Source organism: Raphanus sativus, chromosome 4, assembly GCF_000801105.2.
Source record: "Raphanus sativus cultivar WK10039 chromosome 4, ASM80110v3, whole genome shotgun sequence".
NCBI lineage: Eukaryota > Viridiplantae > Streptophyta > Magnoliopsida > Brassicales > Brassicaceae > Raphanus > Raphanus sativus.
In genome coordinates, this window is record NC_079514.1 from 28,199,267 (window position 1) to 28,216,201 (window position 16,935).

At 32.2% G+C, this 16,935-nt stretch overlaps 2 protein-coding genes and 1 long non-coding RNA gene across 6 annotated transcripts; 1 reads left to right on the plus strand and 2 right to left on the minus strand.

The window, feature by feature from the left end:
* Positions 1–3,580: 3,580 nt before the first annotated feature.
* On the minus strand, positions 3,581–5,140 carry LOC108851891 (probable transcription factor At1g66420). The gene has a single exon (XM_018625365.2). The coding sequence runs from the start codon at positions 4,774–4,776 to the stop codon at positions 3,841–3,843; it is 936 nt and encodes a 311-aa protein (XP_018480867.2). The 5' UTR covers positions 4,777–5,140; the 3' UTR covers positions 3,581–3,840.
* A 659-nt stretch (positions 5,141–5,799) lies between these two features.
* On the minus strand, positions 5,800–7,921 carry LOC108848271 (uncharacterized protein At1g65710). Of its 2 annotated transcripts, none has more exons than XM_018621592.2 (2): positions 6,747–7,921; positions 5,800–6,652 (listed from the first exon to the last, which is right to left on the minus strand). In XM_018621592.2, exons 1-2 carry the CDS (start codon positions 7,824–7,826, stop codon positions 5,918–5,920), a joined length of 1,815 nt encoding a protein of 604 aa, XP_018477094.1. In that variant the 5' UTR covers positions 7,827–7,921; the 3' UTR covers positions 5,800–5,917. The 2 variants fall into 2 exon arrangements, with proteins under 2 accessions (XP_018477094.1, XP_018477093.1); XM_018621591.2 differs by having other exon boundaries at positions 5,800–6,655.
* A 6,380-nt stretch (positions 7,922–14,301) lies between these two features.
* Positions 14,302–15,614, plus strand: LOC108849793 (uncharacterized). 3 transcript variants are annotated; one of them, XR_001949238.2, is made up of 4 exons: positions 14,305–14,639; positions 14,716–14,758; positions 14,847–15,196; positions 15,274–15,614. It is a non-coding gene; the product is annotated as an uncharacterized LOC108849793 (long non-coding RNA). The 3 variants fall into 3 exon arrangements; XR_001949236.2 differs by having other exon boundaries at positions 14,302–14,639; positions 14,716–15,196; XR_001949235.2 differs by lacking the exon at positions 14,716–14,758 and having other exon boundaries at positions 14,311–14,639.
* Positions 15,615–16,935: the final 1,321 nt, after the last annotated feature.

A 16,935-nucleotide genomic window follows, 5' to 3' on the forward strand; every position in this document is an offset into this window, starting at 1 on the left:
CAGCAGATCCGGATCCGGATATCCTAATATACTCCGGATACCCGGTCCGTCCTACTACTAGCTGAGAGTGTGCACTTGAAAGTATGCAGAGTTTGGAAATATATAGGCAGGGGAAAAACGTGACTCATAGGTTATGAATGGGAGAATGGGAGAAAGGCAGATGATTTGCATCAGCGGGGGAACTGCTTTTAAAATGTCATTCAGTATTTTTTTTTGTTTTCAATATTCATTTGGGAGGAGAACTGTAAGTAATTCTGATTTTTTCTTCTTTTTGTGAGAAAAGCAGGAGATCTGCCTCCAGTTCCCGTCCGCTACATATTTGGTGATGAACACTCATTTTCTTTTTTTTACCAAGATTTTTTATATATTATTAATATATATAATTTTCTTATATAAATTGTACATTTTCATTTCATTTCATTTTATTTACAACTCTAACAATACAAAAACTCTTGTATATTCACCTGTTTTTTTCATATAATTTTATATTTATTTAAAGTGTTTTATGATACGTGTGTTTTAAGATATAATATGTGTATTATGTAAATATATAATATTGTGGTTTAACATGTATATTAGTGGAAGATAGATATATTTCATTAATAAATAATGTTTCCCATATTTTTCAATAATATGGTTTTAGTGCAATATTTATTTTTTATTTATGTATTGTATTTATATATTATGTGTTTTAAGTTTTTATTGTAGTTTTTACTATTTAAATATATAATATACTTTATTTAAATTATTTTTTACCATTATAAACTGTAATATTTTTTATGAACTACTTGACCTGCTTTTCTCATGCTTGATCTACACTTTATAACCGTTTGATCCGCATGATTTACATTTGATCCGCTTGTTCTGCATGATTTGTTGATCTTCACTACTTGAACTGCTTTTTTTACCATTCAAATTCATAAAACCAGAAGAGTCTTCCGGTTACTAGGATAAGAACATTGACATTCTGCTCTCGACTAGAGGGTTTTATTTCTAGATTAATGTCTCCAACATATTTTATACTATAATAATTAATTTTAAATAAAAAGGTCTTTATGCGGTGTGGATCTCACGCTCCTTATGTCTTCTCTTTCAAATAAAAAGGACTAATTCTTGGGTTCACCCCCTAGGTGAACCTACAAATTTACTAACCAATAAAATTTACTTATTTTATATTCAGTATCTTTTAAAAAAGTAAACAAAATATTGTCAAATTATATTATATTTTTAAAATTAAAAGATAAAAAAAATGTAGCTGGAGAAATATTTTTTTAAAAAATATTTTAATACTGTCAACAAAACCCTAAACCCTAAACCCTAAACTATATATACTAAACCCTTGGATATATATATATAGGGAGATTTAAAAATGCATTGATTTTATAAATAAAATTATTTATCGCAAATAATATTGATTAAATATAAGTAATTAATGAAAACATAAATGCATTTTAATCATTTTCTTAATATGTGTGAAAATGTCTATTTTTATGAAACAAATGAAGTATATTTCTGCAGTTTTAACCGAAAAGGTTGATTTGATAATTTTTGCAGGAAAAACATAATTTTTAAAGTTTTGTCATGAATATATAATTTTGCGATTTTGAAAAAAAAAAAAAATTTGACGGTTTTGGCAGAACAATATAATTGTGTAGTTGACGGGAAAATGTAATTGAGCAGTTTTGGCGTGAAGATACAATTTTCGATTTTGACAAAAATGTGATATATATCATGATTATTTGTTTATATAAAACTTAGATCTAATTGTTTATTTAAATCAAGGAAATTTTGTCATTTGTTATTTTAGACAAATTCATCTTTTTCTAGATGCATCAGTTACTAACATCTAGATGAATCTCATTTTAAACTAAATTTTTAAAACTTATTCGATTATGCTCATTTTAACACAAATTAAAAAACATCAAATCTTATCACCATCAAGATAATCCATCTGGATGGACATACGAATATATTCCTAGTGTAACTAACAATCATTTTTCTATCTAATAACATAATAAATTATAATGATATTGAAAAGGCAAAAAACTTACATGAACAAATGCAATAATATAATCACACATCTAAACATAACTAATATATTGAACTATATAAATTACATGACAACATCCATAGACTAGTATGTTTTGTTACTAACATTACCAACATACTGTAGTTCTAGTATTCACAAAAGTCTATCTACCCTGAAATCCTATAACATTTGATGAAATATATGTATATCCAACTTTGAAAAATAGACTATAACACACATTCAAAGGATAAATACACAAAAGAAAATACATAGATCCATCATTAAAATGGAATGATAGAAAACCGATTATATGTGAGAACATGGCAAAACATCATCATGTGTTAACAACAAAACATTTACAATGTGATTCATATAGCTTATATAGTTTTCATTATATTAGTTTTGTTACAATGTATATCTAGAGACATCTTGTTCGTGTAGATAGAAATTATTTTAACTTAAAAAGTTCATATTTTATCAGATAATTTTAATACATTAATTTAATAATTGTTTGATATGTTTTATGTGTAAACAAAAATATTTTAATTTACAAATTATTCCAAAACATTTTTATCCAATTTAGTTTTTAATATTATATGTTAATATATTTTATATTTTAGTTATGTACAATATGTGTATTTAAATTCAGATTTACAACTTTAAAAATTAATAAATACAGTCTTTTGTAATTTGTAGCTAGTTTGCAGTGGATACACAGATAATTTTAACTTAAAAAGTTCATATTTTATCAGATAATTTTAATACATTAATTTAATAATTGTTTGATATGTTTTATGTGTAAACAAAAATATTTTAATTTACAAATTATTCCAAAACATTTTTATCCAATTTAGTTTTTAATATTATATGTTAATATATTTTATATTTTAGTTATGTACAATATGTGTATTTAAATTCAGATTTACAACTTTAAAAATTAATAAATACAGTCTTTTGTAATTTGTAGCTAGTTTGCAGTGGATACACAGACGCACTAGCCCAAGTTTTAACGCCTTTATGCATCTTCTTGTTCACCATAAACCTCTCATTGTCTAGAGTTTTCGACTTATTTCTAACTGAATCATGGAGACTAGTAAGATGACTTGCAGGGGATGTCATCGGAGCCACCGTGAGCGAAGAGGATCTAGCCGGAGGTACTTGGGGCGCAACGTATTCACAACTCAACATTCGCCCTCAACCAATAGCTCCTTCTTAAGGTAGATGCTTTAATAATCATAAGAGAAGGTAAGAAACTACATAGCAGATAACATTATAATTTCGATATGTCTAAGACAGCATAAAACAACTCTCTCCCATTATGGAGCTTGTGGCTATATCGTTTGTTGCTCGTACCAACGGATATAGTGAGATAGGCACGAGAATGAGCTTTTCTTTTACAAAGTTATCAAACTCTGAAGATAGATATTTCAGTAATACAAAGTTGAGTTTCTATGTCAAGGAGGAGGCCACAACTAGTGAATAAAATTAGCATAAACTAAAACAAAGGGTTTATAGTATTTGCTCATTTGGTGTAACCATTGATCAGAAAGCTGTTCAAACGACATATTGTTTTGCTTGTGAATTGTGATGCAAAGATATGCTACTCTCATGTTGTTTTCTTACATAGGCAACAATCCAAAATAGAGAATCATAAAAGCTAAACTAAAACGCTAAAACAGCACTAGAAAAGATAAAAATCTTTAAGTTTTAACACAAGACTTCAAAGTAAGGCACTGAATCAAAACAAAACCCACTAAACATATATAGTCATTGCATCTGAAAAGAGAACCCAATAAACTATATATATGGATCTAATCAGCTGCCATGATCAAAGAGGTAACCTCATTCAGCAGCTCAACCTTGGCATGTGCACATTTATTTTTCATAGCCTTGAGCATCTCTTCAAACTTTTGACATTCAAGTTCACTGGCATACAACTTCTTCATCTTCTCTTGGGTTTCCTTCTTAGACTCAGTTGGGGGAACCTTGGTCCATTTTGCTTTCAGAAAATCCATACCAAGAAAGAAAGCACTTTCATCATCCCAATCAGCAGATTCTTTCTCAACAACAAGTCGGGACTTCTTCTTCTTCTTCATATCTCCTTCTTGAGCATTATTCCTACCCTTAAGTGGAGTGACCAAGTCACGCTGCTTCTTTGACAATCCCCTCTCACTCTCGTCAGATTCAACAGCTCCCCAAATAGCCTTTGATAACTGAAAACACCTTTTTTCATGAGGATTCCGAAAAAAAGAAGCTACTCCACCCCTCATCTCAGTCCTTGTATATTTCCTCTTTAAAGACCAAATCTTTTTCTTGAACTGAGCCCAGGTAACATCAAAACTAAAAGACGCCTTCATTGATTCGTAGAGTGGACGCCTATCTTCGAATGGATTATTATTCCCTTGGGAATCAATAAGACCTTGTAACAAAACAATCTCATCTTTCTCACTAAACAGTCTCGTACAAGGTGGTAGTCTATTAGTTCCCATCTTCCCACCTTGTTGTGTGTAAACTTTCTTGGCGACATTCGAACTCGCCACGTTGGTTGAGAGACGCTTCCTCCCTGTCAGCTGAGACTCGCTGGAACCAAAATCATCCTCCTTGGAACCAGATCTCGGTGGAGTTTCTTCTTCGTCTTCTTCTTCTGAAGAAATGATGGTTTCTTCTTCTTCTTCAGACTCTATTTCTTTCTCACCGGTGCTTGAAGATGGTGGATCTTCCAATGGGTGCTTGAGGTTATTTGCCATTGTAGTCTGTGCGCGCGAGCGATTGGCTTTTTTGGATTATATCGAGGGTTTTGTGTACAAGAAGAAGACAATAAAAAAGGGTTTAGAAACAAAGCTTGAATCTTTACTGAAAATGATTTTCATTCATCTTAAGTGAAACCCAACCCCTAGAGAGTTAGGACAGATGTCTTCATCTTGGGGAGACTCCAAGATCTACGGCTGAGAATCGATTCTACAGCTGCAGACCTCCCTCCATTTAACGTTTTCTGAGTTTGCTTTCCGTCAGCTGTACTTTGCTTTTGCAAACCTTATCCTCACGTGGAGGAGATAGATAGCCTTTGCGCGGGTCTTTCAAACTGATGTGGTTGTGGGCTTGAGATTGTTGTGTGGGCTTGAGATTGTTGTGTGGGCTTAGACTCTTCGAGTCCTATCATCACCCATTTGCCTTTTTTCCTCTTCAGTCACAAGGTGTAGATGCTTTTGTTTTGATTTCATTACATCATCTTCCCGTCCAATTTGTAGAGACAAATAAGAAGAGGCGTAAAGGAGATAAAGAAAAAAAGTGGTTTTGTTTCTAGAGAGCATCGTAGCTTTGATTGATAGTAAAAGAGCAGTTGTAATGGAATGGCTAAGTCAGCTTAAAAGCTCTATCGAGCTCTTTGGCTTATATCTTTCCTTGCTTGTCACATAGCTGGAGCACCGGTTCTACCCACTGATTTAGTGACATGTGGCACGACAAGGAAATATTCCGTATCAATCAATTTTTTTTCAAGAAATCAGCTACTTGTTCTGTGGAAGCAAACATAATGTTTAGAGCTGATGAGATTATTTCTGCATAGAGGTTAGAAGAACAAGCCGTCTCCATTGCTGATATGATCTCCGTTTGGTTTTGGTTTCTGCCTCCAAGTGAATTTAGCTTCAAACTATCTAATGCGGTTGTCTCTTCCGGAGGATAAGGTTCTTGATCTTGTGGATCTCATCTCATACAGAACTGGTCGTGACAAAAGACAAAAGAATTCGTAAAATTCAGATCGTGACAGAGAATCGAAGAAACACCCAAATTATTGAAAATGACCAAAATGGTTGCAAAAGAAACGAAACAGAGGTTGCTACTACTCTGCAACCATATTAAAAAAAGTAGATACACAACAACAATCAACTATTACACCGAAACTGTAGCAACACGAGTTGTTGTCGCCACTCTTTTGCCTCCAGCAGCTCCAACACCATTCTTCTTCAACGGATCAAACTCTTGCACACCAAATGGACTCCGATCACGTTCTTTGTTGCTTGATGATCTCCCACTCATTCGATCCGTCGATTCAGCTGAGTTCGGTTCCCACGAAGAGGACGCTGAGTAACCCCCTTTACGTTGCACCACACAGCTACTTCCCGTGACACTGTTGCTTCCGGATGATTCTTGCTCCTCCATGTCCTCCATCGAAGAACCACCTCTCTTAACAGTCACGTACTTCTCAAAGCTCGGCTCCATTAGATCCGCTTTCTTCACTGCTGCTGATGCGAAACTGTTGACCTCGGTTCTCTGGTGTTTGTTCGTAGTGGAGTTAAGGTCTGAGACTGCGCAGGCTTTTGACACAGATGAGCTTATGGCATTGACATTGACACTCTTCTGATGGAAGTTTTGAATGTCTTCTAAAAGCAAAGCTGCGTAAGATGCTGGTGCATTGTTGTCGATGTTGTTAGAGAGCAATGCTTCAGGACTGAAATCGAAATCACGTGACTTCCTCAATGATCTGCTCCTGCTCATAATTAGAGGCGGCTTAGGGATTTCAGTTCCTGACACCACCACTATCTTACACTCTTCCACTGCCTCTTGCTGCTCCTTGGTGACACGACTCGGGCTTGCGCTTCTGCGGATTGTAGTTTTAGCATTCACCTTCTGAAACACAAACATTATCAAAACTCATTCACATTCCAATAATACCAAGTTCTTGATTGGATTCATTACTACATAGCTATGAGATTCATACCTGACCCTCGAGATTGGCAGATTCATTAATCATCTTCTTGTTGCAGTTAGTGTTACCATGAGGAGGTTGTGGATACGCCAAAGAGTTTGGATCAATCTCTCCCAATGGGTTCCTCCTGTAGGGAGAATGTTCCGTTTTCCTCCTCAGCTTCGACGGCGAAGGCTGAGCGTTGCTGCTAGCGTTAACCGCCGCTCTTGCCGGAGACTGAGCTCTAGGAGAGGCGGCTCTCGCCGGCGACTGTGACCTGGGAGACGCCACGTTTCTCTTGACAATAACCCGTTTGATAGACGCCTCTATGTTGTTGTTGTTGTTGCTCTTCTCCGTAGCAGGAACCGAGACGAACTTTGCAGGTCTATTATTGTTACTCGAATTTACGGAACTGCCACTCCCGGCGCATGAATTAGGGTTTGTCTCCGATCGTCTCCCCGGAGATCTGCTTACTCTTCTACTACCACCACCACTCCCTCTCTCCCTACTTCCCGATCGATAGCTCTTCGAATCTTCCCTCTCTCTGCTCGGAGTTCGTCTCCTCCGTTCCCGAGGCGACTCTCCGCCGCCGCCGCCGCGTTGTCGCTGCCGATGGATCCGCCGCTCAGCTTCTTCTTCTTCTCCTCCGTCTTCCGCATCGGCTTCGTCGGCAGCGGCGTCTCCTCCGTTCTTGTCGAAATCGAAGCTCCTCTTGGATCCAGAGTATCTCCTGGTTTTCGCGGCGGCGGCTGAGTTGCTCCGGCTTAGTCTCCCGCATTGAATCAGTATAGCGTCTACCTCCGCTGGAGTCTGATTTGTTCCCGTTGATTTCTCCTCCGAGGCAGTTGAATCCTCCGGATCTGTCGTCGTCTTGGATCGCTCATGGCTCCTTCTATGTTTGATAACGAACACTTCTTTCCTCTGGTTGTTGCTGTTCTCTTGTATCTCTGCCTCGTTCTTGGGTCTTGATTCTTCTACTTCCACCTTCGCCTCCTCTGCTTCAGTCTCTGCTTTCGGAGGTTTATTATCAATGGCCGATTTGTTCGGATCTGGGGATACTCCGCTCGGTGAAGAAGACGATGGAGAAGTCTTTTTGCTGAGGCAGCAACCCATTTTTTCTGAAGAAATTCAAGCAGATAGAGAGAGAGTGAGAGATTGAATATGATGAGAGAGAGAGAAGACGGAAACGAAATTCAAAACTTCAAATTCTGATGAGAAGGTACATTTTAAAATGCTTTTAGTGGCAGACACAGGTCCTTTTACTTTCTTAATATCCTTTTATGGCTACTTACTTTTTAAAATTACATTTAGCTCCCCCAACACATAAAATCGCGTCTGGAGAGCATCATCATTAAAAATCTCTTCTTAAAAGTATAATAAAGAAAAACATTAATATCTATTAAACTGAGTATTTTAAAATTATAAGATATATTGATATAAGTTAAATTATTTAATGATATCAATAACTATAGGGCAATTCTCTTAAACAGTTTTCAAGTTTTTGTTACAAAAAGAGATTTAAAAAAAAATGACTAAAATGTTTCATTTAATAGCTAAAAGATTTTTATACCATATATATATATATAAAAAGATTAAAAATTATAGTTTCGAATTATATGTTTTTAAATTCAAAATTTTTTGTAATTTGTTTTTTGGTTTTTCAAAATTTCTTTTGAAATTCGAAAATATTTTTTAAAACTATTTTTAAAAATTTTATTTTAAATATTTATCTTTTATTTTATAAAGTTTTAATTTCAATCTCATAGCATCACCATTTAACTCTAAACTCTAATGTCTAGTTTAGTAAATATTAGAGATATAAATGTATATTTAACATTTTAATAAAATATTTTGGTTATTTTGATCTTTAGAAACTATTTGTGACAAAAAAACTTTTTTTAGGTCTATCTTAGGATATTTCTCATAACTATATTTATATATTCATACGTAGACTAAGCTAAACAAATTTAAGTTATGTTGAAAACTCTCACGTGCACATATGCTCTTAATCTCTTATAGAGAGAACTATACCCAATCCGTGGACTAGATTGAAAGCTTTGGAAATTTGGGGTGAATTGGAATAAACGTTTTTGGTCAAAGAGAGATGATATTTGAAAACTTTAACAGTTGGCAAAAAAGAGAGCCGTTATACGTTTACGAGAGCGAGAGACAGAGAGTAGTCGATGATAAGGGTATTTTCCCACTTTTTCTTTTGAACTCTTTTGTCCAAAGGAAAATCATTTTATATTTCAAAACAATCCTTATTTAATTGTGTAAATTTAAATTTCCAACGGCTAAATGCATGTTATGTGCTTTTTGTCCGATTATGAAAAAAAGAATCTGGGGTAGTTTTCCATGGTAATTAAATATCAATGTTATTCAGTGACCATTGTTCTACAAAAAAGACAATACTGAACAAACGACGTATTTTTTGTTTATTTTTGTTTTTAAATAACAATGCCTGGTTTTTGAACCAAAAAAAAAAAAAACAATGCCTTGTTAGGAGATAACCAAATTACTATAGTGGTTTGATATAAACCAAAAACGTAAGAGGCAGTTTGGTTCGATCTTGGGTTTGGTTTGGTTAATTTATCTTTGATTAAACTCCAACTAATCTCACCCAATCTAATTTTAGTTTAGTTTGGTTTGGTTATACAGTGACTTTGTATGAGTTGTGTTAAAATAATTAACTTAGTAAAAACTAGAATATGAAAGTCTCGTCGTATGAAATTTATTCTAGCTAAAAATCCATTCATTAAAATCAAACTATTCAACTTAGTAACAACTTATAAGAACTAAGAACATGAAACATTTTTGTCAAAAAAAAACTAAGAACATGAAATATTTAAGTTTATTTTTTGTCCTATAAACATCAGGGTTAGAATTAAAGAATATATTTAATATTATACTTTCATGATATTAAAAAAATGAAAAAGTTAAAAAAGAAGTATAGACAAACAAACATGAATTTTTTTTTTAAACATGGATTAACGAACCGAATCATTCGAGTAAAAAACTTCAACCAATTGAGTTATGTTATGTATAAAGTATGGATTGGGTCGAGTAAATTTACCTTTGGTTGGTTCCATACGATTCGATTATGTTTGGTTTCTCTGGCCCATCCCTGAACAGTGTATTACAAATGTAATACCAACCTTTTTTCTAAACTTTTATTTCATTAGGATTAATATTTTTCACTAATGTGGTATCAAAAATTTGTTACGTGTCTAATTGATGGTTCTCTTTAGACATGCAGGTTCAACTTCTTCAATTTATTCAGGTTGGTTAAATCGGAATTCGGTTAGTTTGGGTGGTCAAAATCTCATTGAAGTGAACCGAAAAAGTTCTGTTCGGTTTTTGGTTATTTCGGTTCAAAATATTTTACTGAAGCTTTTAGTTTTGCAGTTAACTCAGTTAAATTTTCAGTTATCTATACTATTAAAAGAGAATCATTCCTAAAAATATTATTTAAAAAAGATTATTATACATTTTATTAACTAATAATATTTTGGTCTTACTTTAAATTTGGACTAATAATAGTTACCTATATTTCTTTGACAATCATTTAGTCAATGCTTTTATTTATTGAATCCATATCTTTTTATACTCTTCTCCAAACATGTCTCCGTAATTTTATAATTAAGATTTAAAATTTTATATATATCATGTTAAATGAACTTTTATATAAAAAAATTTTATAATAAAAATTTAATATTTAAGATAAGTTTAAAATTATTAAAAACCCAACAATATGTTATTTTACTGCTTTAACAAAAAACCAACAAAATTTATACTATTAAATTTACCAAAAATCTTCCAAAGAAATAAATCTTAAGTCTTACTAACTCAACAAATGTAACTTATAAAATATACACAAAATATAATGAAGAATTAGATTTGGATTCTCGACATTTATATCCAACTAGGTATTTAGAATTTCTTTTTGTTCATGGCGGTTCCTTTTAGTTCCAAGTCAGTCGAATCCATAGTTCAAGTATCTGTAAAATATATATAATTTGAGTATGTAATGGGTCTGGCTCGGTTCGAGTATTTAGGAAAAAAAATGATTCAATATCTGAAAAACCAAAACACAAAAATACCCAAAATCAAACAAATACTAGAAAATATTCAAATACCCAAAAGACTCAAAATTTTACCCGAGAATTAAAAATGTCCAAAATATAATCCTATATCAGAAATATATGTTAAAATTAAATTTTACCTAAAACCTGAAACTATAATAAGAAATTCGAACCCGTAACTTTAAAAAAAAAAATTAACACTGAAAAGATATATGAAGTACTCAAGTATTCATAATATACAGAAAAAAATCGGGTACTTTGGATACCAACATAGACCTGCAGGTCCAAAAAAAATCCAATAAGTACTTTTTCCCAATCTCAAATCTGAACCTGTATTTCGTGTTGGTTTTGGTTTGTTTCCGGATATGGATAAAATTTTCATGTCTAAAACGGAGTTACATAAGAGTGTATATATAAAATCTCAAATAAACTAATTAATAAATTATATAATTTTAAACAAATTTTCTTATTCGATATATAGAATTTTATAATATAATAATATACATCATACTCAAAATACTATCTCATATACAGCTTTGTTTATATTTAAAAAAAGTTTGCAAGCATGGATCAAAATCTAGTTATTTTATTAACTAAGAATAATGATCATTGTAAAATATGATGTGTCTTAAAAGTTTCATTTTAGTACTAATTGACATGTGTACTATGAGTTTCTGATTAAATTTTTTTGGATCTATTCGCTTTTCAGTTTTTAGTTTTGTATTTTTTATTATTGAGAACACTTATGAAAGATCAATAGCTGATGCTTGTATTTTGTTTCTTTTTGAATTTTTTTTTTGAAAAAATTAACCAGATATTTTACTAGATACTACTAATGATAATGGTCTTAGTACTCCCTTTTGATATAACTATTATTGTCACAATTTGTTCTTCAGCTTCTTCTCTAAACAAATCCCAGTAGAAAACATGTATTTTGCTCAATAGTAATATCGATTATATATAATGACATGAGAAGTTGCCTTTTAAGTTATTTTCTCACAACAAGCCGAGTTTTTAAGAGTTAGCATGTCCTTTTTCTATCTGCTCGAGTCAAAGAGAGGCTAGCTAGAAAGGGAAGAAGATGGATGCTTGGTTCAACTCTAGTTTGTGCATAGAACGTTTGGGAACATAACGCACCCCCTTTTGGTCGATTCTAAGCTTTTAAAAACATTTTAACTCATTCCTGACAAAACAAGTAATTAGGGTTAAAGATAATAATAATGATATATAATCCACAAAGTGAATGTACAACGAAAGAAGTAAACCTTATGAAAATGACAGAATCTCCAGTAGTCGCTTAGCACTAACAAATACACTCCACCCAGTAGTTAGGAGGTGCCGTTTGGGTTGTCCTGCATGGTTAAATAAAAAAAAAAGAATTAAGGATTCTAGTCCATTAGCTCAACAGTAATACTGTAATTAACACAAAGCAGCTGTAGCTGTAGAGTAACCAAACAAGTGTAGAGAACAAGAGTAAATTGCTACTCAGAACATAACCAAACGACAATCCTAGTAACTGAGATAGACCAAATATATGATAACCGAGGAAATGTGAAACCTACCACAAAAGATGTGCCGAAATTTCCATTCAACATCATGGAGATCCCTTGCGAGAAGTTCTTGCGCCGGTGGCTGCAGTGAGTAATCCTGCAGCAGGGGAAATAAAAAAGGATTAGATATATTATTCACAATTGTTCCGCTAAAGAACAAAAACAAAGAGTGTTAGAGCACCATTAACCCTCGTGGTTTAATGGTGGCTTATTAATATTTTAATTAAAAGAAGAAAGAGAAAGAAGAAAAAAGAGGAAGAACAGCGCTTGATTAAGCGTCTTTGCTTGGGTTTTTTGCGGGCCCCACTGACACGCGGTGGCCCGCAATTGGTCCTTTTTAATTTTTTTTTTTTTTTTTTAAATCACACAAAAAGCAAAAAAAAAAAAAAAAAACTTTTAAGCACCCTTTTTTAGGCTATTCCCGTTGATGATGTTCTTATAGTACCAGTGGAGGAAAAACTTTCTCAGCAGCGCGTCTAGGAACAGAAAACCCTCCATGGGTACTAGATTTTTTTATCATTTTGTTTTTTCATTAAATTTTTACTAATATTTTTCTATTTTTTTACATATTTTTTACATATCACTAGGTAGAACAAATTTTCTTATTTGATATAATACAACTTTATAATATAATAATATACACCATACTCAAAATACATCTCATATACAATTTTGTTTGTAATCCAAAAAAGTTTGCGATTTCGAAGCATGACTCAGAATCTAGTTATCTTATTAACTAAGAATAATGATCACTGTAAAAATGATGTGTCTTACACGTTTCATTTTAGTATTAACTGACATGTGTACTATGAGTTTCTGATTAATTGTTTTTGGATCTATTCGTTTTTCAATTTTTAATTTTGTATCTTTTTTATTATTGAGAACACTTATGAAAGATCAACAGCTGATGCTTGTATTTTATTTCTTTTTGACAATTTTTTTGGAAAATAACCAGATATTTTACGAGATACTACTAATGATAATGGTCTTACCACTCCCTTTTGATATAACTATTATTGTCACAATTTGTTCTTCAGCTTCTTCTCTAAACAAATCCCAATAGACATTTATTTTGCTCAAGAGTGATATCGATTACGTACGAAAAGACCCAAAATTTTACTCGAAAATCAAAAATTTCCAAAATTTTACCCAAAACCTGAAATTATAATAGAAAATGCTAACCCCCAACTTAAAAATAATATTGTATACTGAAAACATATATGAATTACTCAAATATACATAAATACAAAATTTTGGGTACATTTGGTACCGGGAAACCAACATAGACATGCAAATCCAAAAAAATCCAGTAAGTACTTTTCCCAATCCTAAATCCGAATCTGTATTTCGTGTCGGTTTTGGTTTGTTTTCGGATATGAGTAAAATTCTCATGTCTAAAACAGAGTTGCATAAGAGTCTATATACAAAATCTCAAATAAACTAATTCATAAATTATATAATTTTAAACAATTTTTTATTCGATATAATACAATTTTATAATATAATAATATACATCATACTCAAAATACTATCTCATATACCACTTTTTATAATCAAAAAATATTTACGATTTCGAAGCATGGATCAAAATCTAGTTATTTTATTAACTAAGAATAATGATCATCGTAAAAAATGATGTGTCTTAAAAAAAGTTTCATTTTAGTACTAATTGACATGTGTACTATGAGTTTCTGATTAATTGTTTTGGATCTATTCGTTTTTCAGTTATTAATTTTGTATTTTCTATTATTGAGAACACTTATGAAAGATCAACAGCTGATTCTTGTATTTTATTTCTTTTTGACAATTTTTTTTTGAAAAATAACCAGATATTTTACGAGATACTACTAATGTTAATGAGAAAAAGCTTAGGATAGCTCCAATCTAAGTTTTTGTTCTCAAACTAGCACTCAAGGTCCAAAGTCATAAAAATAAGTTTCATTAAAATGTATCATTTACCCTTATTCCCTATTCTTTCTCTAATTAATTAAATTAAAAAATCAAAATCCCAATCTGGTCATCTCCGACTCTAGACGCTGTCTCCGACTCTCGACGTCGCCTCCAACACTAGACGTCAATATCATCAACTCCAGCCTGACTCATATTCATCGCCATTATCTCCGCCGTCGGTCATCTCCTCCGCCATTATCTCTGACGTCATCATCTACGTTTGTCTCCCTCAGATCCAATCGCTGCTCCGCTGTGTCATTTACTCTAATCTTCATGCACTTGAGAAAGCTAGAAAGCTTGATGCTTTGCTACCACTTCTTACCGATCATAAAGTCACTGACTTGGTGAGAATTGTTGTTATCCTTTTCTAAGTCTTTGGAAAAATATGCTTAAAGCTTAAAGCTTTTCTTCGAATGTTAGATTACATGTGAAGGTTGTTAGAGTGCACATAAAGCTGCAGTTGGTAAAGAAAAATCAGAACCTTTTTGGTTGAGAGAAATTAAATCTAATGAATTTTTTCTGATTTATCACTTATTTGTATGTTATTACAGCTGTTTCTGTGTCAAGAGAGGTGTGTGATCACATTTGATACTGCGTGGAGAGCAGTCCGAGGTTTTGACTGGTTATAACCTCGTTTCAACCATGTATGGAAACGTTATGTACGTTCCGAGATCAAAGTGTGCGAATCGAAAGGAAATTCTGAGAACTCGTGTTGTTCTTGTCGCTGGGGAAGACGGTTCAGTCTTATGGGCTAAAGACCATGATCTGATCACTTATTTTTTCTGCAGGTACGACAGTGTCACTATTCATGCTGATCTTGAATGGCAAGATCATTTGAATGAGAACAACAAAACCTTTCTTTGACTTGTGTGATGGAATCTTCATGAACTATACATGGAAGGTACCATTTTGGTTTTATCAGTTTGTGTTTCATCTATATCCATTTGCCTGTTATTTGAGTGGGTGATGATATTTCAGGAGAACTATTTCAATATATCAGCAGAAGTTGCAGGGGACAGAAAATATGATGTCTACATGGGAATTGATGTCTTTGGACGTGGCTCCTTTGGTGGTGGGCAATGGACTGTATGTTTCAGAAACTTTTAAGAACACCAACAATTTTGTCATAGTTTTTCTTCATTTTCTCATTAATCTATATATGATAGGTTAGTACTGTTCTTGGTTAGACATATCATGTATTAAAAACAACATGTACATAGTTTTCACGAAGTCCTTCCTAAATATTTTGTTTAGTATCCTAACATGTGTTATTTTTAATTAAATATTAAATCTTCAGGAGGCCCTTCCTATTTAGTTTACTCGCTATCCTAACATTTTGGTTCTCTTTTAATTAAATATTAAAATTTCATGAAACTTTTCCTATATATTTTACTTGGTATCTAAGCTATTTTCAAGAATCTCACATTGTGTTTATGCTATGTCTAACAAAGTGGCAAAAACTCCATACAGTTTTTACAAATTATATGATGAATTTTAAATGGAGTTGATCATAATTTGTTTTGAAAACAACATGTAAATCATCTTATTATATATGTCATGAGAAGAATTTGTACACCATATCGGTAAGAATCAAATGAAGTTGTCTAATTTGGAAAAAATAAAATTAATCAATTTTTTAGGATATATCATATTTAGGATAGCATGTAACATATTTAGGATGAGTTTTCTGAACATGTTTTGAGTGTATTTGAGCAAAGTTTCAATTATATATGTCATGTGTTTAGCCAATATACACTATATTGGTAATAATCAAATGAATTTGTCTAATTTTGGAAAAAAAATTAATCAATTTGTTAGGATATATTGCAGTTAGGATAGCATGTAACATATTTAAGATAGGTTTCCATTGAGTGCATCTGAACAAAATCTCAATGATACATGTCATGGTTTAACCAAAATAAGATTTGTACACCATATTGGTAATAATCAAATGAAGTTGTCTAATTTCAAAAAATAAAAATTAATCAAAGTTTTTAGGATATATTGTATTTAGGATATCATGTAACATATTTAGGATGGGTTTCCTGAACATATTTTGAGTGCATTTGAGAAAAAAAATCTCAAATATATATATATATATATATATATATATATATATCGTTTATTACTTGATTTTTGCAGGTTATATCCGGCAATGATTTTTTTTTCACAAGTGGGAGAAAATACACCTTTTGTTATCTGTAATCTAAAAGGATGTTTGTTGGTCTGGAATGAGAGTTATCTATACGGTCAGAAAGCTAACTCTCATTATTAAGCTTTAGCTTAGTAATTATTAAGCTTTACGTGTTATGCTGTATTTGACTTTTTGCTTTGCCGATTTTGGAAGACTTTGTTCAAATTTAGGATAGTTATCCTGAACAAGATTTGTCTTTAAGATTGCCTTGATAATTATTTTTGAATTGTTTTGTAAGATTTTTTTTTCAAATTTAGGATAGCCATCTAGAATAAGGATTGTTTTTAATTAAATATAAATATCTTATATCGGTTTAATTATAACACTTGGCAAGTATAACACTTTTGGCATAGCGGCTGCACACTAATATTCCCTTTCTGGTAGTTCTCGGGTTCAATCCTTGTGCTTTCAAAATTTATCCCTTTTTTAAGTAATGGCTTATACTT

Excerpts from the sequence above, each read along its gene's own strand:
- LOC108851891 (XM_018625365.2), bottom strand. The coding sequence starts at position 4,776 with ATGGCAAATAACCTCAAGCACCCATTGGAAGATCCACCATCTTCAAGC.
- LOC108848271 (XM_018621591.2), bottom strand. The coding sequence starts at position 7,826 with ATGGGTTGCTGCCTCAGCAAAAAGACTTCTCCATCGTCTTCTTCACCG. Across the intron at positions 6,656-6,746 it reads CTGCCAATCTCGAGGGTCAG|AAGGTGAATGCTAAAACTAC; the intron begins GTATGAATCTCA and ends TTTGTGTTTCAG.